This window comes from Cynocephalus volans, chromosome 1, assembly GCF_027409185.1.
Source record: "Cynocephalus volans isolate mCynVol1 chromosome 1, mCynVol1.pri, whole genome shotgun sequence".
Classification (NCBI taxonomy): domain Eukaryota; kingdom Metazoa; phylum Chordata; class Mammalia; order Dermoptera; family Cynocephalidae; genus Cynocephalus; species Cynocephalus volans.
The window spans coordinates 75,951,799-75,976,958 of record NC_084460.1 but is presented as its reverse complement, the minus strand read 5'-3'; the positions used below and the strand labels follow the sequence as shown (position 1 = coordinate 75,976,958).

Genomic DNA, 25,160 nt, shown 5'->3' with positions numbered 1-25,160 from the left:
ATGAGGATTTTTATAGCCTTTGAAGGCTCTTTTGAACCATTTGATGTTTCAGCAGATGTAACAGTGGAGTCTGTTAAGCTGATAATAAAGGTACATACTTTGTCCCTGAGACACTAAAATCTATATCAGCTTTAATATGCAATGTAGTTTAAAATGTACATGGGGCAGAGATACTATTGGGTATATTTTCAGCAAACAAGGAACTAAAATTCTTTGAAATATCATTGTTTGCTTACATGATTGATTTATAAGAAGAGAGCAAATCTGGAGATGTTAGACAAGAAAGCAAACTGAGCTAGTAAACTCTCAGGGGAAAAAAAGGGGGTTTCTTTTTAAGGAATGTGTGAGTTGTGCGGGGCCAGCTCACACAAGGACAAAAATAAGGCACTGATATTAGGCGTTGTAAGTGGAGCGTACCGGTTAGATGCCATATAGATGCCTTGTTTGGTGAGCAAGCAACTAAAAAGAACCAAAGGATTTTGGAGTCAAAAAGGACCTTAAAGGACTTGTGGGCCATGGTTTCATTTTGCATTCAGGGAAAACTGAAGCTCAGAAAGGTTAAACATCTTACCTAGGATCGCAGAAACAGAATAAAAAACAATTTAGATGAAGTATCTTTCTTATAAATTTCTTATAAATATTCACTTTAAAATTCAAAAATTAAGCAAAAATATTTAGTCCTAGTCATCAAATATTTAACTTGGAGATGGTTATTTTCATTTGCTAAGAAGCATTAATTGAGCCATTGTTACATGATATTGGGTAGATTACTGTGGTCACTGAAATCTAGATCTAAAAGAGGGGACCTTAACCTTTATTGGTCATAAATCCTTTTGGAAGTCTGGTAAAGCCTCCTTCTCAGATGTCTTTCAATGCATAAAATAAAACACATATGATAGAAAAGAAACAAGTTATATTGAAATACAATTTTCAAGTATTAAAAAACAAATTTGTGATATAATGATGTGGACTTCATTAACACATTAACTAACAAGTTCTAGCAGTACAGCTGATAACTATTGTTCTTTTTTTTTTTTTTTTTGTTTTGTCTTTTTTGTGACCGGCACTCAGCCAGTGAGTGCACCGGAGCGTCACCGCGCTCCCAGCGCAGCAATCTCTCGAGTGCGCCACGGGCTGGGCCCTATTGTTCTTTAAAACTAGTGATCAATATAAATAGTATTTTCAGATAACTGCAACAACTATAGTGTGATTTCTGCTGGTAACAAAGTCACAGGCACAGCCGACTGCTGCTATATTATTTTGTTGCCTACATACATAATTGAAGGAAAATCTCACCTTCATTTAAAGATAATGAAAATGAAGATGTAGTTTTTCCCATTTAAATTGTATCTATAAACTTTTTCTATCTATAGACTCCAAGTTAAGAACCGCTGTCTAGTACTTCTTCCCTTTGTTCCAAAGAATTATATTGTTCAGTGGAAAAAATGTAAAAGGGATTACATTTCTGGTCTAGTAACGTACAGACGTACTGTTTCATAATATATTGATTTTTAAGGACTATTTCCACATTCTTCTCTTTGAAGACACACAAGGCTGGTGCTATCTGAAGCTGATGCATGCTGGAGCCACTCTAGAGGACAGGTGGAGTCTTGCTGATGTTGGAATATCTTTCTGTTCAACTCTCAAATGCTCTATTAAGGTATGATGATCAGAATAACATGTGTCCAAGATGTTATCTCATTTTGAATAAAGTTGTGGATAATTCAACCAAAGTGATTTCACAACTTAGAGGTTTTCTTCTCTTGGCTTCTCCTCCCTTCCATTTGTGTAACTGGTCTCATGAATGCTTTGTGCTGTAAGGGGAAGTGAGACATGGAGACTAGATAGGGTTCCCCCTTGTTTACTGCTTCTCCCCCTTCCCTCTCCTATCCCTTCTGCTGCCTGCCCTATCCATTCATCCCAGAGCTCATCACAAACCAATAACAGAACAAGGCCAAGGGCAGATCTGGAATACTGATATGGGAAGAAGAGGATTAGGTTGTTCTGTGGGGCTACAATGATTAGGAGCAGTGGAGTAAGGAAGGAGAAGAAATTCTCAGTAATAATAAGAATGAAGGGGCATTTCTGCATCCAAATCCAGCGAGACTAGCCATTCGAGATACGTGTACATACAGTGGACATAGCCTTTTCTGCGCATAGAGTGTCCTTAATCAATGCTGCTTAACTTGGGATCTATAGCTTTAAGAACCTTACAAAACTCCCAAATTGTAAAATGTACAAAATCATGTGCCTGGAGATTTTCTGGGTAGATGATCCTTAACTTTCAACAATTTTTTAAAGGGACAGGTGGCCCAAAGAATTTAAGACTGGCTGCTGTAGGGTAGAAGTATTATTCTGTATTAGTTTCTTACCCCATATGAAAACATGAGCCTCAAGAACTTGGTAAAGTACACATTCACCGCTAACTGGGGCACAAATTTGCTTATATTTAACATTAAAATTTTTTTGGTAGTCAAACTTAACTATTTCCTTTAGCATGTTTTAGTGATTGACTAAATGCATGTTTAAAAGGAATACTCTCCAATATTTATCATTAAGTAGTGCAGATAAGTCACAGAATAAGCATTGTATGATCCCACTTACATAAACAAAAAGACAATATTTACATGTTTTTGATGTTTTATGAGCCTTTACTCATGTATTTTCATATTCTTGAAGAATGTTTGATAATCAAAAAAAGAAATAAAAACAACTCTGATTTCTTCTAATTTTCTCCCTTTGATACTCAGAAAATATAGTACTTTTTAAAGCAGACCAAATTCCATGTGTATTAGTCAGGGTTCTCTGGACAGACAGAATCAATAGGATACGTTATAATTATATGAGAGGGATTTAGGAAGATTAGCTCATGTGACTATGAAGTAAAGTCCCAGGATAGGCCTTCTATAAACTAGATGCTGATAGCATGGCTCAGTCCAAGTCCAAGGCCTCAAAACCAGGGAAGCTGATGGTGTCCTTGTTGTAAGTTCCGGTATCCAAAAGCTGAAGAGTCTCGAGCTCTTATGTCCACAGACAGGAGAGAAAGGTGTATCCTAGCTCCAGCAGATCGAGAGAGAGATTCACCTCTTTCCTCTGTCTTTTGTTCTCTCCAGACCCCCAGAGGACTGGATGGTTCCCACCCACATTGAGGGTGGGTCTTTCACACCCAGGCCACTCAGACTCTCATACTAATCTCTGCTGGAAACACCCTCACGGACACACCTAAAAAGATAGCTTTATCAGGTTTCCCAGCATTCCTTCATCTAACCAAGTTGACACCTAGAATTAAACTTCACACTATGTCATTTCTTAAATGTCCTCTCTTTATATCATTAAATATATTTACATACTATGTTTTTGGTATTGTATAAGATCAACCCTCTAAAATTTCCCAGAGTTTTGTAATGGGAGTAATAAGTTTCAAGATTTTTTATTGTTTGCTTGCTTAGAGATAGTGGTGTAAGTTCAATCCTAACATTTCAGTTGGCTAGAGGAATTCGATGCATGTTCAGGGATATAGTTAAAATGTGTATGGGTATGAACAGTATGCTTTTATTTAACTAAAAACTATTTTTATTTTATTTGAAATTTCTAAATTTTATTTATTTTTACACAGTTCTCAATTCAAAAGATACAAAAGGGTATATGGTAAAAAGTCTCCCACCTCTGGTCCCCAGATTCCCTCTCCAGAAGCAATCTATGTTCGTAGTTTTACTCGCAAAAACACTTCATAAATTCTGCCGATAAAACTTCATCTATCACAGTGATACAAGCTTTACACTGAATAGAATGTAGAGGTAAAAGGGTTTATTCAACAGAGCTAAGACAGAATGTAATTATGAGAAACAGGACTGCCCAATGAACAGGGTTTAATTAAGCTCCATCCAGTAGAATCACATTTAGAGAATTTCTTATCACTAATTTTGGGAAGGAAAATAATATCTTTAATCTGAAGAAAAAGAATTACCTAAATATTGGTTTCCGTCTTAACCTATTTCCTATTTAGTTTAGATAATAAAATAGGCCTATTCCAAAAATCCTTATTATTTACTGTACAAGGGTACTTCCAAAAGTTCATGAAAAGATTCATAATATCTTTTAATTCTATTTTCCCACAAACTTTTTGAAGTGCCCTTGTATCTGTACAATAACAGTCCTGAATGGGTTACAATGACAAAAATTCTTCATGAAAATATCCCATGCATCAAAGAATGCAGTTATATACCAGCTTTATACCATGTTTGATCTATCTCAGATAACCAAAGGCATCTTTCTAAGTCATTTTATTGCTTTATTGCATAATTAGATATATACAAATTTAAGTAGTACCTTTCTTATTTAACTACAATACTTTGTGCAAGTTTGTTCTACCTTCCGAGAATCTAGGAAAGCTAGAGTCTCTCAATTTATTTTGGCAAAACTTAGAAATACCATGATGTGAATCAAAAACTTTTGCAAAGTTCAAAAACTTGGCAAGGGGCCGAGCCCGTGGCGCACTCGGGAGAGTGCGGCGCTGGCAGCGCGGCGACGCTCCCGCCGCGGGTTCGGATCCTATATAGGAATGGCCGGTGCACTCACTGGCTGAGTGCCGGTCACGAAAACGACAAAAAAAAAAAAAAACTTGGCAAGTAAGCAGTTATTTTTTTAAAAAAGATACAAGTAGATCTTATGTGTCATGAAATAAATCCAGGCTATTTGGTTTCTTTATTGTGCTTATATTTTTGTGTGGATTACAAGATTTTGCTTTTGTGGAATAGAGGAAAAGACATTAGATAAAACAGAGGTGATCTACCCTTAAATACATTTTAAAAATAGTCAATACTTTTTCCAGTTTCCTTGCATATTACACATTTTCCTTTAATGATAATATAAACATATTTGAAAAAGTGAATAGGCGGTGCTATATAAGAAGAGTAGGGAAAAACATTGCATTATCTTTTGCTCCTTTGGAAAATAACTTACAGAAGCCATAAGAAATATTTTCTGTAGCATGTATGTTCAAGTTCTATTAACACAGGAGTCAGTCCTGACTATGCATTGCTGATGCTGCTGCAGGTCATTGTGTTCCTGTAAACCACGGAATGAGGCATTTCAAGAGCCTGGATTTTTGCCCAGCATGCAGAGGTGCTATCACATTAGCTTCCTTCATTTTACCCATGTTATAGTGGAAATGATTGCTTGAGTTTTGTTTGCTGTTGTCACCCAGTGCCAGAAGAGTATCTGGCACGTAGTAGGCTCTACTTAATTATATGTTGAATGAATGAGCTAATAAAGGCCTTGAGAGGTAAAGAATGAAACTTAACAAGAAGGTATAGGATTGTTGTCCAAAACTTCATAGCAAGGTATTGAGATGGATTTCAGGGATTGATTGGATTTTCTCCTTAGTGTGACATCTCCCCCACCGCCCTACTCTCAAGGCAAAACACTTCATAGTATTCTTGTCTTTTTCCCTATCCAGCATCAGGGTTCTTAGCTGCAAGCAGCAGAAATAAACCCTGGATAATTTAAGCAGAAAATAAACATATCGAAAGGCTATTGGGTAGTTCATGGTCTTGCCAGGAAGACTGGAGAATCAGCCTCAGAGATTATGCAGCCAGAAACAACATCTAAATCATGCCCCAGAACTAGTCCAGGAAGTCACCACTCAGCCTTCAAAGCAGGCACTGGACGTGCTGCCAGCCCTGCTGCCAGGCCAGCGATGCTTCAGAACTGCAGTTCCCGGAAGGATTCCCTGTGTCTGCTGCTTCTCTGCCTTCCTGGCTCCTAACTTGAAGTGGGGGTGAATGGGTAGGACTGATTGGGAGCACCTCATCACACATCCATGCCCTTCTGCAAAAGGGGAACTATCTGACAGGTTGTGCCTTCAAGAGCATGAGGTAGGCTCAGCCTGCCTAAGACTCCTCCTGGTTTTCCTGCCCCCTTCTATAACCAGACTTCCACCAACCAAGTACTGGGGTAAAAACTTAGTTAATTCCTTCTGACATCCTTGGAATGTTGTGAAAGCTGTTTTATGGTGAAGGATTGAGTTAATTATAGTACCATTGAGTATAAGACTATTAGACAAGTTGGAGAAATTTGTACTATACTGATAGGTCTAAAATTGATTCAAAATGACATACATTTTAGCTTTCAAAAGGCACTTGTTAATGTTATAAACACCAAAATCTAGGAGATACATATTTGGTTTTATTTTTGAATACATTTTTATGTATAAAAGCCTACATAAATGTTTCTTTAAAATGTACAAATTACACACAAAAATACGTATCTCAAAAATGGCTATCTTTTCTAAGATGAGAGATAACAAAAAGTATAAAAAGAATTTGGTGAAGAAAGGTGCTTTAATTCAGTGTCCTAAACTCCAAGTATAACCTCTTCAGGATGATTACCATACAAGAGAAGTTTATGAAGACATCTTGACTGGAATTAGTTCAACAAAAACAAACATTATTTCTCCTTTTTGTTCACTCCGGAATAGTTGGGGCAATTTTCTGCTTATTTGGTACTGCAACTCCAAAATAGCAAAACATAAAAAAGCAGAACTTGAGAAAAAAGTACAGTAGTGCTCAAAACTTGCATTAACTTGTTTTTTTTTTTAGTGTTTTTCTTTTCAACTTCTCCTTTTTTTATTATGCATGTATGTATTTACATTGAGCTTGCAGTTTTTTAAGACAAAAGTAGAATTATTGCCATGAAATAGAATGTATTTGTTTTCATTGAAAAGTAAGACACTTTGTGTGTATCTCCTACTATGTCTTGGTATGTTTGTGTCTTGGTTTGTTTGTGTATAGTATTACTCATTTAATAGCATCTGACTTCCTTGGGAATAACTGACCAGCCTTCCCTGATTTGGACTACTTTTGGGAAGAAGTATCATGTAGATGGAGAGGTACAGAGATGCTTTCTTTTATGTTGATAAGGTGAGTTAGCAAGTTGCTATTAGTCAACATCTACCTGCTCCCTCTTCATACAACCAACATAAAGAAGTATCTCCAACTAGAACTTAAAATGTGTTTTCCCACAAAAACAAGGTTTATAAAATTGCTGATATAAAGAGTTAAAATAATGCAATGAGAACTGTGTTCCAGGTACTTTATAGATAAAATGGGCCTGGGGTATTGTTCGACATTTATTGTTTATTTATATGATAAAAAGTTTCTGGATGCTAAAAAAAGGGGGGGACAGACTCTGTAGTTGTTGTTAATTTTCTTGAGACTTAAGAACCTGGCTACAAAAAAATTGAAGAGGACACAAAGAAATAGAAAGACATCTATGTTCCTGGTTTGGAAGAATTAATATTGTGAAAATGACCGTACTACCAAAAGTGATCTACAGGTTCAATGCGATCCCCATCAAAATATCAACAACATTCTTCACAGAAATAGAAAAAACAATCCTAAAATTCAGATAGAACCACAAAAAACCCTGAATAGCCAAAGCAATCTGGAGCAAAATGAATAAAGCTAGAGGCATCACTTTACTTGACTTCAAATTATACTACAAAGCTGTAGTAACCAAAACAGCATAATACTGGCATAAAAACAGACACACAGACCAATAGAATAGAATAGAGAACCCAGAAATAAAGTCATTATTTACAGCCAACTATTTTTGTCCTTTCATTAGGGAAAGGACAGTATCTTAAACAAATGGTGCTGAGAAATCTGAATATCCACAGGCAAAAGAAAAAAACTAGACCCCTATCTCTCACCATATACAAATATCAACTCAAAATGGATTAAAAACTTAAATGTAAGTCCCCAAACCATGAAACTACTGGAAGAAAACAGAAGAAACAATTCAGGACATTGAGCTGGGCAAAGACTTTATAAAGAGAATCTCAGAAGCACAGGCAACAAAAGCAAAATTAGACGAATGGGATTATATCTAACTAAAAAGCTTCTGCACAGCAAAGAACAAACAAAACAACAACAACAACAAAAAAAAACCCAATAAAACAAACACAGATGATCTGATTAAAAAATAAACAAATGAGCTGAACAGACATTTCTCAAAAGAAGACGTACAAATGGCCAACAGATATATGAAAAAATGCTCAACATCAGGAATCATCAGGGAAATGCACATCAAAACCACAGCAAGATTTCATCTCCCCCTATCTAGACTGGCTATTATCAAAAAGACAGATAATAAGAAATGCTAGCAAGGATGTGGAGAAAGGGAAACTCTAATACACTGCTAGAGAATGTATTTTAGTGCAGCCATTATGGAAAACAGTATAGAGGTTCCTCAAAAAGCTAAAAGTAGAACTATCACATGCTTCAGCAATCCCACTACTGGGTATATATCCCAAGGAAAGGAAATCAGTATATCAAAGAGATATTTGCACTCCCATATTTACTGCAGCAGTATTCACAATAGCCAAGATATGTAATCATCCCAAGTGTCCTTCAACAGATGAATGGCTAAAGAAAATGTGGTATATAGACAAAGTAGAATACTATCCAGCCATAAAAAAGAATGAAATCCTGTCGTTCACGGCAACATGGATGAGTTTGGAGAACATTATGTTAAGTGAAGTAAGCCAGAAACAGAAAGAGAAATATCTCATGTTCTCACTTATGTGTGGAAGCTAAGAGAGTTGATCACATAAAAGTAGAGAGTAGAATTGCTGTTACTAGAGTTGAGGAAGGGTAGGGGTGAGGGGGGATAGTGAGAAGTTGGTTAACGGATGCAAAATTACACCTACAGAGGAGGAATAATATCTAATGTTCTGTAGCACTGTAGGGTGACTATAATTAACAACAATTTATTGTATACTTTCAATTAGCTAGAAGAGAGAATTTTGAATGTTCCCAACATGAAGAAATAATAAATGTTTGAGGTAATGGGGAAAAAATCAGTGGTTGCCAGGGTTTCAAAGGAGGAGGCAGAGAGGAAGGATGAATAGGTGGAGTACAGAAAATGTTTAGGGCAGTGAAACTATTCTGTATGATACAGTAATGGTGAAAATATGACATTATACATTTGGTAAAACACATAGAACTGTACAAAACAAAGAGAGAACATTAATGTAAAATTGAGTTAATAATAATATATCAATATTGGTTCATAATTGTAACAAATGTACCACACTAATGTAACATGTCGACAGAAGGAGAAACTGTGGGGGGGGGCCCCTGAAAACCATCTGTACTTTCTGCTCAATTTCTCTGTAAACCTAAAACTGCTATAAAAAGAAAGTATATTACTTAGGAGAAAAGAAAAAAAGGACCTGTCTTCATTAGTTAATTAATAATATTTTTCTCCCTGCACTTTCGATTTTCATCTAAAGATTGCCAGATATTTGTTATTGTAGATACTTATCTTTATAGGTATAAGTACATGATTATTCGTATTCTGAGAAACTTCTTTTTAACTTACTTATCTAACATCATATAGTAGCTAGTTAACTATTAAGAGTGACTTGGGGGCCAGCCCGTGGCTCACCTGGGAGAGCGTGGTGCTGACAACACCAAGTCAAGGGTTAAGATCCCCTTACCGGTCATCTTTTAAAAAAAAAAGAGTGATTTGGGCCTTTGATATTTTGTTTACATGTTATTTCATTTGTTTGCATTTAATTTATTTGTTTGCATTTAATTCTAAATATGAATTAGTACCCATATTGAGGCTAAAGAGAAACAGAGGAATCTTTAAAGAAATAAGGAACAACTATTACATAAAATATATTTTTATAATTATATAAAATATAATTTTTCTTGCTTCCCCACTATCTTTTTACTCGCTTTTCACAGGAATTTCTGCCTGCTCATAAGTATCACGTGGATTAGCTTGGGCAGACGCTTGCCTTATGGAGCCATAGGAAAGCAGAGCATGGCAAAAGGGAAAGAGTGAATCCTGTGTCCTTTTAATTTGTATTGAGTGGGTTTATGAGAAACTATTGTGGAAAACTGTTCTAAGCACTTTAGGCTCAGGGAGTAGCTTAGCTTACTAAGCTGGCTTTATGCGCAGCAGCAGAGGGCCTGAACCTGCTTCCAGTGATTTGAGTCAGTCAAATGGGCCCCTGATCAGAGCATTGCAGCCTTAAATTTCATCAATAGCATCACTCCTCAAAAGGCTTTTTCAAAGAGATCTGCATGTTGATTATATTACAGCAATGTGTTATCTGGGAGGAGGGAAATAAATTTAATGTATTATAAGTCTGCAGCAAGGAGGGGCTCCTGGAGAAGCCACAGAGGAATTCTGCTGGGAGAAAGAGGGGAAGAAAATCCAGGAGGGGCAAGACAGCAGTGACTGGCTACAGTACCCGTGAAGAACCAGGAGGCCAGGTGCCAGCCTCTGTGAGAGCCCCGCATTACTGGGGCATTCAGCAGCAGCACCAGGCACTTATATCTGTCAAGCCAACAACAGACCATTGAAGAAAAACATTATTGTCCTCAATTTGCTAAAGAGGAAGTAAAGCCAGTTTCATCTTTTGTTAGAAAAGTGGAAATGTTAATCATCTTTTCCTCCCCGCCTTCTTCCCTTTTCTCCCATTTGCTCTGTTTTTAGTTTTGGTTTGGCTTGTGAAACTGTTAACAGAAGGATTGATATTTTCCCCAAACTCTAGTTCAGATATCTCAGATCCACTTGCTTTTCTGTTTAGATTGTAAAATAAAAGGAACAAAGGAAATGTTTTTTAACAACAATGAAGAGCATAAAATGATAAGCCAAAACTCCCCTCCTACCCTCAGCTTAGCTCCACTACCTAAAGATAACCTCTGAGAAAGGATTTTTAAAATTGACTGAGGTTTTAGAATCCACAGTATTTCTGAATTAAAGTGCAGCCTGATGAAGGAGTGTTTTCTAAACTAGCACCTCTATAAGCACAGCATGGATATAAATGATCGACACTCCTCTCATGTATCTGGGTCTTTAGAATAAGTAAGATAGGTCTCGAAGGAGATGGTCAAGTCTCCTTCACTTCACTCTAAGTAGGGGGACTCACTGATATCCTCAGGACAGAAGAGTAAGACTCAGACCAGAAGTCAGAGTAAACTTAACTGGCCTTTGCTTTTCCCCTTCACACCCATGATGTGGAGCTAGAGGGTGCTCAGAGCCACCCTCTGAAAGGTCTGTCCCTCATCTCAGCCTCCAGACAATGAGTTCTCCCCATTTCTCTCCCTTTAGGAAGAAGACAAGCCTACTCTCTATATGTTCAATGCTGTAACCTAAGAGACAATGTCAATAATGGAGAGCATTTCCCTTCTTGATAGAAAAGTGTCTAATCTGAGAACTGTTGCTTTGCCCCCCACATATCTGTCACCCTTCTTCCCCTGGATGATGGAGCCACAGAGGATTACTCAAAGCCCATCTCTTCTGAGCAGTGAGAAGCCCCAAACTGGATAATTTCCCCAAACCCTCAAGAGAGAGGCATTACTTTCATTTGGGAAATTAACCCCGAATTGGGGTTTTTCTTCCTGCATTTATTCTTCAGCCCAGGAAATTACAGCAAGGGACATAGTGGGGTTATAGTTTAACAATATAGGCTGGTAACTTTCAGTGAAACAAGCCAGATGACATTCTATTAGGCAATTAAGTGATCCACCAACAAAAGCTTGATCTTAGCAAACATTCTCTTCTTACGCAATTTCCCAGTACTTTACATATCAGTCAGTAACTTGTCTGTCTTTGAACCAGCAGCCTTGCTGTGTTACAACTCTTTATCTTACAACAGAGACCAATAGCCTGGGGACAATTTCCTGTTTTTTGTAAGGTCAATATTTGAAACTGCAAGGCTTTGGAAAACCAGGCCCTGTGAAATACATTTGCTTTATAGTATACTCCACAGAGAACACTGGTAATTCTGAGATGTGGCTTCCCTGTGAGTGCCTACTGTCTATGGACCCCAAAGGGACTGGAGATGTATGACTGCAACACCCTCAGGGACTACAGACTGATATCAGCACTGCCCACTATATTTGATATCAGCTACTACTCAGCACTAGGTTTCTTTGATACCAGATTTTGCAGCTTTTCAAGAGAAAAATGGAAATTTAGATTTTTATATGCAATCTGTTAACTTTACTTATTTATTGTAAAATAGTTAATACATTTACATGGCTTAAATATCAGAAGTATACAAGGATGAGTAGGGGTAAGTCTCCCTCTCTCTCCTGTCCCTCCAAAGCACTCAGTTCTCTCTCCACGAGCAGCCATCATTGTTATGAAGATTTAGAATCAAAAACATTTCTGAATTAAATCACAACACATGGAGGAGTTGTCTCGAAACTGAAACTTCCATAAGCACAGTGTGGATGCAAATGATCAACACTTCACTCTTGTGTCTAGGTCTGTATGCTAACTAAGAAATAAGAAGTGTCTCACAGCCCTGCCAGATCTTGTTCTGAAAGCAGGATTTGTTAATGTCCTCAGGATGAAAGAGAAAACTCAGACCACTTTATCTTTTTTTTCTTTCAAAATATATTTTAAGCTTACATAGAAGCAAGGTCAATCACATATTCTTTCCCCTTTTTACTGCACAAGTAGCATTTGATACAATCTGTTCCGAACCTTGCTTTGTGCAATCTCATTTTAAAATGTCGCCGTTTATATTAAAACAATCATTTTAACAGTGTGAAACCAATAATGTGCAGGCAGAAAAGCTGCCTTGCAGACTGGCATTTACTCGTGATAGACAGATTACAACTTTACTTTAAACACTGTACTTCCAGGTCACGTATGCTGGAGACAGACATCAATAAGACAAACTCAAAAGACTGTAAAATTTGTTTTAACCACACTAGAAAATGGTTCAAGCCTTATAGAAATTATTGTTTGAGATGAAGAGGTCTTTACTGACAATTAGCACATCTTTAGGTAACGTGCTGTACTGTAACATTGGTTGCAATGGAATTTGAGTTCTCCCAACATATACATAGGGCTTTGTAGGCATCCTTAAGTAGTTTTGCTTTATATAACTGCTGAATTTGCATTTATCAGTACTTCTCCTGCATTATTTATTTAATGATACTTATGCATTATTCTTTCATATTATTTTATTTTAAAAGATTGAGGCTCTCAAAACTTTTTTTAATGTACATATGGATTTTTATTTTAAACAAAGAATTGTTTACACAACTGTGGGGGTGGCTAAGCAAGCCTGAAGTCCACAGAGCAGGCAGTCAGGAGAGGTTCTCAAAACATCAACTATTGTCTCTGTTTTTGATCAGAAGAAATAAAATTCTAGAAATTGTACCCAGAGTACATCACTATAAAGCACATACCTGTTTTGTGTGCTTGCCGGAGGCTGAACCCTGCCCAGAATATGATGGGGCTTACATGAGGAAAAGCACACAGTGGCATTTGTCCCCAAGCAACTGATAATCTAGTTACTTAATGAAATACCAAGGGATAAAACAAAACTAGAATAAACTCTGGTTGACTGTTCTTCAGGCCTATACTGCTCAGATTATGATGTGACATTCTAGAGCTGTAAGAGAATTTAGAGAAGGCTTGGCCCAACACCAACTTTTATAGACTTAAAAATAGCAATGTTTCTGAATGGTTAAGTTACTTGCTCATGGTGTGTCAGGACAACACACCCATGCCTTAGAATGACCCTCTAAGAGTGCGAGCTTTAGGGAATGAGCGTTTTTAGATACAAGTTTAAGGGCCTGAGCATCACCCTGGGAGACTTCTTTGGCACCATAAGAATACATGTAGGCAAGAAAAGAAGGGCCACAAGGGGAGAGGAGGAAGAACCCTTTGGCCTGCTTCATATCTTTGCCTAGCGCGTAACCAGTGTTCCTTAAGCAGACAGCCACCTAACTAGATGGTAAAGGAGTCCTCAACCAGCTTCCCTCCAGGTTGTCCCAATAGCTCTGAAGTCTCTGCGCTAGCTTTTTCTTTCTTCTAGCTTATCTACATGTTTATTTGCTTGTTATTGTCTATATTTTACATACGCTTATAAACTGACATTCATCTTTTCTAAGACAAGGTGTGCCTAAACAAATGAGCGAATAAACGAATGCCTTTTCTTTACAGAATGATGCCAGTTGGGACTTACCACTGTAATTGCCTCATGGCAGGTATTTATGGCCAGCCTGAGCACATTGCATCTGAGAAACCATTCCAGGAATAGGGTTGTGTCAGCTTAGACCTTGAAATTTCGCTGGCTCCAGGGTCCCTCTACCAGCCTTTAGGCCCAGGGAGATCTACTGTGCCATTTTAATTCCTTTCATTGATGAGAAAACTGAGGCTCAGAGAAGTTAAGTGACATGATCAAGGTCATACTTCTCATAAATGGTAATCATATACCCAGGACTGAATTCTTTCAAACTATTTATCCTGTCAAACCAATATGACTTTATTGATGCCCTTCAAGTTCTAATTAATGTTTTATTTTGTTTCCCCTGTCAGGGAAAGCCAAACCAGAGAAATGGTTTCCATATTCAAGAAGAAAAAGTCCAAATCAGATAGGCAGATATTGATCCTGGGGTTATGAATGAGGGATTCAGAAACTTGGGCGGTAAGGACCACATGGGGAGACACTGGGGATGATTGCCTGGAAGAGGCACTGTTGCTTCCATCTGCTTTCCTGTGTGGCCTGAGCATGGTAGATATGTTTGCAAGTAAAGAGTGGGTGGATCTAGGTTTTATAATGCTCACATTATATTAATTTTGTGGGTCCTCTTCAACAAAAAAAGAGAATCTAAAATCAAGAATATAGAACTAAACCAGTTAGAGACTTCTTTGTTCCTTCTCCACTCCCACTACTTCACTTGACTACAATAAATAAATAAATAAACAAAGTAAAAAATAGAGAATTAGAGGCCCTAATGCTTAAATCTCATTAGTTTTACTCTCTTTTCAGTAATAGTTTTTAGTTGGGTTTTCTAGAGCAACATAGCATTTTTCAAGTAAATTTCTACTTTCTAACAAAATTTCTAAACTTATGAAGGAATTTAATGTGTGACAAAGAAGGCGTTAAGAATCAATAGGGGCTGGTTAGCCAGTTGGTCAGAGCACAGTGTTAAAACACCAAGGTCAAGAGTTCAGATACCCATACCAGCTATCTTCCGGGGGGGGGAAAAGAATCAGTAGGGATGAAAGGATTATCTAACAGATAGTTCTGGGTAACTTGCCTAGAAATTATCTGGATATTCAAAATTTGAACATTAAGAGAAAAACCATTCATTGTTATCTTTGTTCTTTGAGAAATTAGGACTGCTTCATTGCAAGGAACTGAATTGATAGTCATAACACCTGTAATATTTGCTACCTGACAGAGAATTGAAGAGGAATAAAATATAGTGCTTGAAGGATGTGCACCACTGATGTTAAAGAAGATTTAAGTCATACAGCTTTCTCTGCAGTTTTCAGCATCAGGGCTCATCAGCAGTAGGCAGGTTGAGCTAGGGATAGCTGAGACCCTGGGGCTAGGCAACCACCTAGGGAAGGACAGATGGGTCAGGAAAAACCCATATGCAGATATCTAGCAGAGGGAGTTTGCCTCAAATAAGTCCTGTTACTGGAGGTCCTGGAATAGGCAGGTCAGTCTGCAACTGTTGATTGGTAAGGCTGAGGAAGGCAGAGAGTGACCATCAGGGAGATCCAGCAGGGACCTAGTAGGTGAATCATAGCACCAAGGTAGTGAATGAATGACACAGAGGGGGAAAACAAGACAAGCAGGTTGTTGACACTGGAAGCTCTAACAGGTAACAGAAATCTAACCTCAGGTATTGGAGTTCAGAGTAGGAAATTCAGGGATGGACCCTAAATCCTAAAACCTAAAAGGTCAGGTAGAATATTGGTTTCCATGATATGGGGCACAAGGTGGGGACTATGTCAGAAAGAATAGGACAAGTTACTAGAACATCTGAGCAGGATGAACAGGAACGCCAACTTCCCACCAAACCTCTGAGCTACTGGCCTGGAATCTTAACACATTCCCTCCTACTGGTATTAAGATTACTCCTTGGACCTGGATCCTTCAAATGGAGGCTGTGTGGCCTCAGCTGTGAAATACCGAGTAGGCTAGGGTACAGGACCAGGCTAAAGCTTTGCACTGCTCATCTGTGAGTGATTTTCCCAATAAACTAAAATCATAGCAAATCATTCAAGTCAGGGGGATAAAATAAATACACCTGGAGCAGTGTTCAAAGTTCTTTGTTTCCAGAGCTACCCATGGGAATGAAACATTTTATAAGAAAATTTAGGTACAGCAAGAAACTTCAGAGAAACTTAATCTACTGTGGCAAGTATGGGCCATATTTTAGAAAGCTGTGTATCACTATTTCTACAGAATAGCTGCAGAACCCCCTCTTTGTCTCTACAGAATAATTCCATAATTCTCTACCAAGAAGAGTGAGCTGTCCAAGCCGAGGCCAGGTTTGTGAGGGCTGAGGCAGGTCAGGGGTGAGGGCAGTAAGCAGGTCAGGCTCGGTGAGTAAGCACGTGTGCAAATCGGAACCAACCCACAAGAGAGAGCAAGTTCATGGTCAAGAAATCCAACCCAAGGAAGGAGTCACGGAGGAAGAGCCCACTTCACGATTACAGGTTACAGCATCAAAGAACGTCTGGAAAGAGGGGGACCAGCAGGAGACATGCCTGTCATCGTGTGCCTATCTGTGGAAAGATAGGGGAAGTAGAAAGGAAAGAAAGAGAAGGGCATTTGAAAGGAGGAGGCTTTCTAGGATTTAGAAAGAGTCCTAAAGACATAAATCTGAGGCCAAATTCTACTCCCAGCTAGCTGAGTAACTTCAGGCAGTTCATCTTTCTGCGACTCACCTTCCGAGTTTATAAAAAAGGACAACTGAGTGGACTGGTCTTTGAGATCTTTCTATCTTCACCCTTCTGTGACTCTAAGATTACTGGTATTATGAAATCCCAACCCCCAAAGATAAGCACAGTTTAGAAGCCCCCAAGAACGGAAAAAGGCTGGTCTGCACAGAGAAGTACGGACCAGCCTGCTAGGTTAGAAGGGCAGCACATGTCCAGCAATGGACCAGAACTTCATTCAACAAATATTTACTGAGCATCCCCATGAGTCAGCACCACTGGGGAAAGCAGGCATGGTGGCACTGTCCCTATCCTCTTGAAGCTTGCATTTCAGTGGGGGAGGCAAGCACCTCAAGCAAACAGAAAAATATCTCATTTTACTTAGAGGTAAGAACTATGAAGTAAAAGAAAGCAGGATACGGGAACAAAGACTGATGCAGTAAGGTGGGGGAGGGGGGAGGCTATTTTACATAGTTGCTCAGAAAAGGAGATGACGTTTGAGCAGAGATCTGAATAAAGAGAAGGGGAGGTTGTAAATCTACTTCCTGGAGTAGATTTAGGTGAGAGATTATCTAGGGCTGAAATAGGGCAGAGCTGGTTGAGATGGAGACAAGGAAACAGAGTTCTTCAATACTTATGAGGTAAATCTGTCAGACCTAAGTGATTGTTTAGATGAAAAACACTCATGAAAAAATGGGAAGGATGAACACCAACTCCCAAGTTTTAGCTTAACTAGCAATAATGATGTGACAACAACCTAGACAAAGAACACAGGAGGAAAAGCAGGTTGGGGGTGAAAGATGCAAGTTGTCTTTTAGAATGATGGGGTTATACTGCAGTCCTTTAGCTGGCACCTAGCCCCAGCAATGGGAAACTGGAGCTGGAATTGAGGCCCAGACTGGAGATTTGGGCTTGGGAGTGAGTGGCATCTGGGTGGTCAGTGAAGTCATTAGCATCACTGAGATCGCCGGTTAACTGGCCAACAAGTGTTCAGTGAGCATTTACCGGGTGCCAGGCTGTGTGGCAAGTCCTGAAGGAACTTTCCTTTTAATGGGAACATGAAAAAAATCTCCAAACAAGTAAAATGATTTCAAGTACTCGTAATAGGGGTACAAAGATGTACAAATAAGGTCATCGGATGAAGAGCAATGGCGGGAGGAGGCAGTGGCAGCAGACATTGCTTTAGCTGTGGTGGCCAAGAGGTGTCCTCTGTGAGGACATAATTTTTTAATTGAAAGTTGAATAAAAAGGACACAGCCCTATGAAAAATCTAGATGAAGACCTTTTCAAGCAAAAGAAATTTTAAATTGTTAGGTGCTGAGATGGGAGTGGACTCAGTGTGTTTGAAGGACAGGTGAAAGTTCAAGGTGGCCAGAACAGAGTGAATGAGGCAGTGTAGGGGGAGGCGAGAGAGCATGGGGTGGGCAGATTGGGAGGAGTTTAGGTTTTATCCCAGGGGGATGTGTAGAGTGAGAAGAGCAGAAGGCTGAAGGAATGATTCCTGGAAATCACCAACCTGAGGGACAAAGAGAATGTGATGTCATGAAAATCAGGAAAGGGTAGACTTTTGAGGAGCAAGCAATAAATTCTCCAGCAGCAGTGAATTACATTTATGTCCATAACACAGAACAGTTCCTGTTTCATGAAGGACAGAACAATTGGATTAGCTGGTGAGCATCATTCAACTCCCTCACCAATCAGTTGTAAGCTAAAGGCCCCAAAAGGCTATTTGTCCTGCCATGGTTTCCTTAGTTTCCTCTTCTAATATAATGGCTTTATTTTATGTGGTAATGTATATACATCAGCATTAAATCAATGTCCACAGGATTGCTTTGAGATAGCTGCAAAAGATATTTCAGCATTATATGCAATCTTTGAGCAGGTGAGAAAATGGAAACACACAGAAGTTACATGGCTTTTCAAAGACAATAAAGGCCTAAGCTAAAAATAGCATCCCTGTCTCCTTGTTTCAAGGTTGCTTTTCATTTTGCATCTTGCTCTTGCCTCTGTGGATGTCACCTCTTGCAGGGTGACAGAGACACGAAGGATTACTCAGAGCCCATGTATCCAGAGCAATGAGAGGCCCAAAGTGACTGTACCCAGGGAAAACTCCTTCAAGAGAGGAGAGCTCCAAGCACAGCACCAAGTCAGGTTTTTTCTCAGTTTTTATTGTGCAGGCAAGAAAGTTACAGAAGAAACACAGGTGGTTAATCAATCATAGTGAAAACATAAACAAATGGGCTACATGACAATCTTCATTAAAGCAGGTGTAATTTAAAATAGTTCAAGCAATTTACCATCAAAGGAGTCATAAAACTAAACTATGTGACATACAAAAACAAACAATAAGATAATCACCATAGCAGCACTTAGCTCTCCAAGAAATTTAAACAGCTAAGGGTAAGATGTGGAACATCCCCCAACCACTAACTAGCAGAATATCCTTGAAGATTTTAGCTCACATACTTTCCCATCATTTAGGTTTAGCTGCACCAAGGGCAACTGCCCCCAGAGCAATCACTTTTGTTGTGCTTCAATTCTCTTATCTACATCAAAGACTTTAGTCCTGTGAAAGTTTTCTGGTTTTTCCTAGTCTTATCATTTCTATGTGTATTTCTAAAGAGTTGGGCTATGGCTTAAACTACAGGACTTTGGTCCTGCTAAACTAAGGACTTTGGTCTTGCTATGCTATAGGCTATGGCCCTGTGAAATACATGTGTTTTATTAATGTCAATATCCTCCACAGTAGAAAGCTATCATTAGAAGTTTTACAGATTGCCAAACTGCAGTGAATAACTAGACCATAAACTGCCTTTCTTGATCCACAGGTGCAACACTTCACTTGGACATCTGGGATAGATGGAAGGAATTCCTGACGGGCTGTCTCCTTGGACAAAAACTTAAAGTCCAACACTAGTTATCAAAAGAAGGACCAGTGCTCAAGTACAGGAGATAAAGCAAGTGTTAAATTAATTTAAGTAATATTTTACCAAACTTCCATCTGACCTTGACCCTGCGATTCTCCCTACAGCTGGGGTGCCGCTCTATGCCAGTTCCACTTAGCACGTCTCAACCAGACATTATTATTGAGGTATTTGCTGGAACATGACAGCCAGGGCTGACAGCCTTTGGTGATGGGTTGCAATTTAGGTAGAATTTCCTCAGGAAAAACTAAATAATTAAATGGGTGACTTCAGTTTATTTGGATATTAGACTTTTAACAATACTTTTAAAGGCTGTCAGAATAAGTATCTTGCCACTCTGACATTCAGTTATTCCAAAAAAACACTTGCTAATTGATTGGCTGAAAACATTGGCCACCTCTTCCTAAGCTCACAAGTAATTTTTCAAACTGCATTTAATATAAACATTCACACTTTTGCCATACATGATGCATGGCACGTGTGGCTGGGGCAGTGGAGTAGGACAGGCTCAGAGAAGCAGGTGGGCATTGTAAGGTATTGCTGCAGCAGCAGCTTCCCAGATGCATAACCTGCATTAACCTATAGGTTTTAATTCAGTGATATTTTGGAACAGTGCCTACTCATGGGTGATTTAGTCATATTTTACGGAAGCCTATATACCTACTAGGAGCTCTAAGGACTCTATGAAGTAACAGATTGGAATAGCAGCTTTTACAATTTTATAAAATACTCAAATATTGTACATTAATTTCTATTTAGAGATAGTGATAATTCTCTTCTTTCATGTTCTGAATCCAAAGAAATATCTATGTTGCATTGTTACTTTTAATAATGCATATTTATTGAATACTTTCTTTGTGGCAGACACTGTGTTATATTTATAACTTCATTTTATACTTATAACAATTTTATAAGGTGGATACATATTTATCTTATTTTGCAGATGAGGAAACTGAGATGGAGAAACCTTCCCAATGTCACATAACTAACTAGGGCAGAACTGGGTACTGGGTCCTGACAATTTAATTTGAGTGCTCATGTGTTTAGCCATCTATACTCTTACTCTTTAAATAAAATCTAAGCTCTCAGAGTGAGCTCTTAAATAATCAGACTGAAAAGCTCCTTTTATTCCTCCACCCAATCAAGGAATAGTTATTGAGCATTTACTGTGTACTGTTCAAGATCCCAGGAATATAGCAGTAAACAAGATATGGTCCCTTCCTTTGGTAAGCTTATATACAGTCCAGTAGAAGAAATAGAAAACAAATAGCCAATTCCTGGAGTAGCAGAATTGCAAAATGTTTAGAAGTGCAAAAGCCAATGCCCATCTTCCGGGTTCAAAGTCCTGCTCCCTCAGTGTTTAGCTATGTAAACTTGGGCAAGTTATATAACCATCCTGTACCTCAGTTTCTTCTACAAAATGGGAATAATAATTGTATCTATCTCATAGAACTCTTTTAGAGATTGAGTGACTTAATAATCAAAGGGAACTTAGAAGGGTGCTTGGCTTATGATAAGGAGTATATAAGTGATAGGTGTTGTTACCGTTCAGTGTGGAAAGTGCTATGACAAGGGCACAGTGCAAGATGATACAGGAATGTATGGTATGGACATGAACTAGACTTTGGGAATCAGGTAGAGCATCCTGAGAAAGAGAAATCCAAGTTGAGATCTGAAGGACAGGTATTCAGGTAGGCAGTAGGGAGAAGAAAAAAGGATGTTCCAAAATAGATGGAATCACATGTACAAAGGCCCAGAGGCAAGAGAATAGATTCAGGGAACTGAAAGACATGCCATGTGGTAGGTTATAAAGTGAAAGAGAGTTAGTGGCCAGAGGCTGGAAGTATAAGAAGAGACCAGTTCCTACTTAAGTAGGAACATAAAGGAATTTGGACTTTATCTTTCAAGTGCTGGGGAGACACTGAAGGAAGGGAAGGGCCAAGGTGAGATCTGCATTATAGAACATGGCTCTGATGGCGGTGTGAGGAACAGAGGCTACAGGGACACAGGGAGACAGCCAAGAGATGATGGCAGCCCCAACTAGGCTTATGCAGTAGATGTGGGGCTAAGAGGGCAGTCTGTGAAAAGATACACTTAGGAGGCAGAATCAACCGGTTGAGGTAACATATTAGATACAGGAAGAGGGAGAGGGAGGAGAAGACCAGGATGAAGTCCAGTCTCTCAGAATGAATAATGGGGTAGATGGAGGGTCTGTTCATCCAGGAAGGGAACTGAAGAGGAGCAGATCTGGGGGAGAAGATGGGGAATTCTGTCATGCACATGTCAAGCATGAAGTTCTTATTGGAGCTGTAAATCACACCATAGAGGTTGGAAGGAAAGATATGGGCCAAGAACTCGGTATCATCAGGGGAAGGCTAGTTGCCCAGCTGCCCAGAGAGCTCAGGGGGCATCTTCACTGTCCATCCTGGAGGGGGCTCTTCATCCCAGATTCAAATTCAGAAATGTTGACTTGCCTTAATGAATTTCAAAATTTCAAATTGATGCATGAACCAAATACCAGCATATTAATATATAACTCAAATTAGTTATAATCTAACTGCCAGAGTGTTGCTTTGCCTCCCATGGATTTGTCACCTCTTTTCCCCTGGGAGACAGAGCTGCCAAAGATTACTCAAAGCCCATCTCTTCTGAGCATTGAGAAGACCCAGAAACAGGTTAATCTCCAAGAACCCTCAAGACAGAGGCATTCCTTCCATTTGGGAAATTAACCATGAATTGGGGTTCTCTTCTTGCATTTATTTTCCAGACCAGGAAGTTACAGGAAGAGAACATAGGTAGGGTTTTTGCTAAATACAGTTTAACAAGTTTAACAATAGAAGCTGGTAACATGCAATTAAGTTGATCCACTAACAAAAGCTTGATTTTAGCAAACATTCTCTTCTTACAGCAATTTCCCAGTTTCTTTACATATCAATCAGTAACCTGTCTGTCTTTGAGCCAGCAACCTTGCTGTGTTACAACTCTTTATCTTACATCAGAGACTATATAGCCTGAGGAAAATGTCTGGTCCTTTGCAAGGTCAATACTTGAAACTGCAAGGCTTTGGAAAACCAGGCCCTGTGAAGTACATTTGCTTTATGCATATTCCACACCAGAGAGTCCAGAGTTCCACATGCTCTGGACAGAGCATCTTCCCCATACAGAAAAATACATGGGAAGCTACATACACTTCGAAAGATGGGGTGGTGAGCATGTAATCAGAGACAGGAGAGTGGGGTATATGCAGTAGGGTTTGTGTGATGTCAGGCTAGCTTGCCTCTGTCTTACAGTGGAGAAAGACAGCCCTGCCCAAATGTGTCCTGGACAATGCCTGGCGGGACCGTGTTGAGGTTTGCCTCCCTCTCACTTGTCTGAACAGCCATCACCAGTCACCCAACTTATGCCTTACAGAGTGCTGGAAAGACAGTCAGAAGGCCAGTGTGGCTCCAGTACAGTGAAAGAGGAAGAGAGCAGTAGGAAGTGGGGTAGGAAAGGGGGGCAGGGCCAGGTGAAGGAGGGGCCTTGGAGGCCAAGGTGAGGAGTGTGAATTTAAGTTGCAGTGGAAAGCTATTGGAGGGTTTGAAATGGAGGATAAGCATCCTCCAATATATGGAATAAAAAGATGACTGAGTGCTGTGTGACAAAGGCTTGCATGGGAATAAGAGGGAGACCAGTTAGGAGGCTAGCACCAGTGGGGGCAGTAGGGGTAGGTAGTGGTTTAGATTAGGGTAGTAGAGCTATTGAGAAGCCAGAAAAAAAGGATTGTTCAAATGACAAAACAGGAGGTGGCTGGTTAGCTCAGTTGGTTACTGCATGGTGTTATAACACCAAGGTCAAAGGTTCAGATCTCTGTATCTGCCAGCTGCCAAAAAGAAAAAAAAAAAAGAGAAAGAAAGAAAGGACAAAACAAACATAAAACTTTCAAATTTCTGAAATGTGCTGAATTGCTTCCAGTATTTCTTATTTAATATAAAGCTTGATATTTCTCCTAAGTATTTGATTTTCATAAGAAAGACAACCACTTCAAGGAAACTAGTTTGAATTATTTACCTATGTATAGCAGGATAATGTGTATAAGCAGGATTTGTGCAGTTTAAATTGTATATTACTATATGCTTTTTCTAAAAACATGTTTAGGTAAAAGTTAGGAGGAAATAAACACTGTAACTAGAATGTTTCATGGTATTTAGTGTAACTACTTTTGTCTGTTTGCTGACTTACTAAACATACCCCCCACACCTTGCTCCACTCATTCAGGTATCAGAGAAAGGTAGCCTTGTACATTGTCGCCTTTTATGGGTACATTGAACTCACTGAATGGGCCCTGAGGCAGGGTGTGCAGCCCCACGAGGTAGTTGGTGTTCACCCCTGTAGAGCATGGTGCTATGAAGCCCTTCATGCAGATGTCTCTAAATGCCCCATTCATGCAGCTGCAGAAGCAGGCCAACTGTTGATTCTGAAGGCCTTTGTCAACTGCAGCATGCTGTGCCTAGAATGCAAAAATGCCACGGGACAAACTCCCCTGACCATCGCGTTCAAACACAAGCATAAAGACTGTGTATTATATTTGCTCAGTAAATTGTGGTCTACGGTTTCTTTTCTGAAGATTTCAGTGTCGATGAGGATTTATATTAAAATATAGGGTCCTCAGAGCTCAGAGACATAGCCTTCATAAAAGCTAGCTTGTGGGGCCGGCCCGTGGCTCACTCGGGAGAGTGTGGTGCTGATAACACCAAGGCCACGGGTTCGGATCCCATATAGGGATGGCCGGTTGCTCACTGGGTGAGCGTGGTGCCGACAACACCAAGTCAAGGGTTGAGATCCCCTTACCGGTCATCTTTTACAAAAAAAAAAAAAAAAAAAAGCTAGCTTGGCAGAGCAAGAGTCTCTGGGGCAAAAGTTAGAGACACTGTGATGGTAGATGGTTTCACCAAACCAAAAATGACCTCCAAGACCTGGCATAAGGCTGGGAACAAGGACTCACAAAGTACCTTGAGCAAGCCACTGCTGCTCAGTGATCAAAGTGCCAGCAAGAAACCTGTCAACCCTTAGTCAGTTTTGCAGCTGGACACAGGAGAACAAACCCTTGAATTGCCTCTACTGGTAGATGCAAATACATTCTCTGAGTTACAAAGACAACAACAACAAAATCCGAAAAAAAATTACTACCACAGCTAGGAAAAAAGAAAAGTTCATAAAAAATACTTATCTCCCCCAAGTCCCGCTCCCTCCAGTTTCAAGAGTGGGATATGCACATCCATCCTTTCACTATGCAATACCCAGTGACTTTTTACTAAGATCTTCCCTGGCATCTTTCTCAGAGCACAGTGGGAGGATTCCAAGGGAGAATGCAATCAACTGCTTAGCTGTGGCAAGGTAACGTTTTCTCTTTAAACTTACAAGGGCAAACCTTTAACAGGTCAGGAAAGGTCCAAGAAGCCCCACTATGCCACATAAAGTAATACAAGTTGTTCCAGTGCATCAGTACCAAGCTTCAATGATCTCAGCTTAGCC

General features: G+C 39.4%; 1 protein-coding gene across 1 annotated transcript; it reads left to right on the top strand.

The window, feature by feature from the left end:
* ANKUB1 (ankyrin repeat and ubiquitin domain containing 1) lies at window positions 1-25,026 on the top strand. The gene is given in 9 exon segments (XM_063107197.1): window positions 1-90; window positions 1,517-1,660; window positions 11,131-11,238; window positions 11,792-11,901; window positions 19,549-19,665; window positions 23,904-24,284; window positions 24,286-24,336; window positions 24,524-24,797; window positions 24,799-25,026. Coding segments are annotated over 9 exon segments (1,503 nt in total).
* Window positions 25,027-25,160: the final 134 nt, after the last annotated feature.